General features: G+C 35.7%; 1 protein-coding gene across 1 annotated transcript; it reads left to right on the forward strand.

The window, feature by feature from the left end:
• The first annotated feature begins 602 nt into the window (after positions 1-602).
• Positions 603-1,181, forward strand: LOC131873134 (uncharacterized). The gene has a single exon (XM_059216213.1). It carries the CDS (start codon positions 603-605, stop codon positions 1,179-1,181), a length of 579 nt encoding a protein of 192 aa, XP_059072196.1.
• Positions 1,182-1,386: the final 205 nt, after the last annotated feature.

Genomic DNA, 1,386 nt, shown 5'->3' on the forward strand with positions numbered 1-1,386 from the left:
TAATTTAAGGGGGTTTGAACTTTGATGACAAGAACAACATCAGAATTTAACGATCATAATTTGTCAATATTGATATTGTAGACGAGAAAAAATCTATTAAAAGATATAAATAATGATCGTAGGTCAAAACTTATTTTATCTATTGTATATTTTGGGATCAACGTGTGCAAATTGTTGTGGGTTCAAAATTGAATTATTCAATTTCTTTGATGTCTACATCAAGGATAACATGTATGACGTAGTGATTATACAAAGGTTCCCTATTACTAGTAAGATCAATTAAGATTGACTTTGAGGGACTTAAAAAATTATAAGCCACAGATTGTGGAAATCTGCTATCATTAAAATAACATCTTTGCCAACTATAAAATGATAATTTTTTAAATAAAATACATATTGAACGTAAAATTGAAACTAATCCTGTCTGGAGTGAATAAGTTTCTTTTGTGATACGCCATCACCCATTGTCACCCAACGCACTCTCTCTCATGGCAGTATATTTATATAAATGAAGTTGAAAAGAGGAAACGCAAAGTGCTACAACAGCGTTTAAGTGGCATCTGAATCGAGTTCAAGCATTATCATTCTCTGAGTAATAAAATATGAGTACCAACAACACACAAGTAGATAGCGTTGCTCTTCTCCAGCGACTAAGGGACATTAGCGACGTTCTTCGAGACAGTATTTTGACGGCACGAAGTTTATTATCCTCCACCGGTGCTGATGGCATCGTTCCACTCGATTACATTCAGAACCTTGAACACAACTCCATAAACGATTTACTACCAGAATTTGTTGAAATAGAAAATCAGATTATTGGCTTATCCGACAAAGATTGTTTCCGTGAGCCCATTAATACAGTTTACAACAGTTTTAGTGATTTAGCTGAACTGATTGGCCGCATGATTCTAGGATCTCATGAGTTCTCCAAAGTTGAGTTGCCAGATGATAGAGAGGATGTGGAGAGGCTAACTCAAATTATAACTTCTGCCAATCATGTTAATGGAGAGTGCTCGATTTGCACCGAGACTTTTCAACTGGGGAAAGATGCCCGACAGATGCCTTGTCATGAATCCCACATATTCCATACTCACTGCCTTCTTCGATGGCTAGAAAGCAGTAATTCTTGTCCCATCTGTAGAACTCGTTTACTCAGATCGATAACTTCTACTGCAACTTAGGTTTTCCTATTGGAACTCCAGATTGTTAGAGTTAAGAATTAGTTAGATCCAGGACCTCTAGTAATGGCTAGCTTCTTCTAAAGTTTAGCCCTTCTATTTTTTTTTTAGACCCTGCTAGTAGGGGCTTTACTAATGCCTTTTCTAGTAGGAATATCATGTCATCTGCTCATCAAAGATGATAAAATTTTATTTTTTTTTTAACCCA

Source organism: Cryptomeria japonica, unplaced genomic scaffold (assembly GCF_030272615.1).
Source record: "Cryptomeria japonica unplaced genomic scaffold, Sugi_1.0 HiC_scaffold_1085, whole genome shotgun sequence".
In the NCBI taxonomy this organism is placed as follows: Eukaryota; Viridiplantae; Streptophyta; class Pinopsida; order Cupressales; family Cupressaceae; genus Cryptomeria; species Cryptomeria japonica.

Bases quoted from the DNA above. Each gene is read 5' to 3' on its own strand.
- LOC131873134 (XM_059216213.1), top strand. From the start codon at position 603: ATGAGTACCAACAACACACAAGTAGATAGCGTTGCTCTTCTCCAGCGA.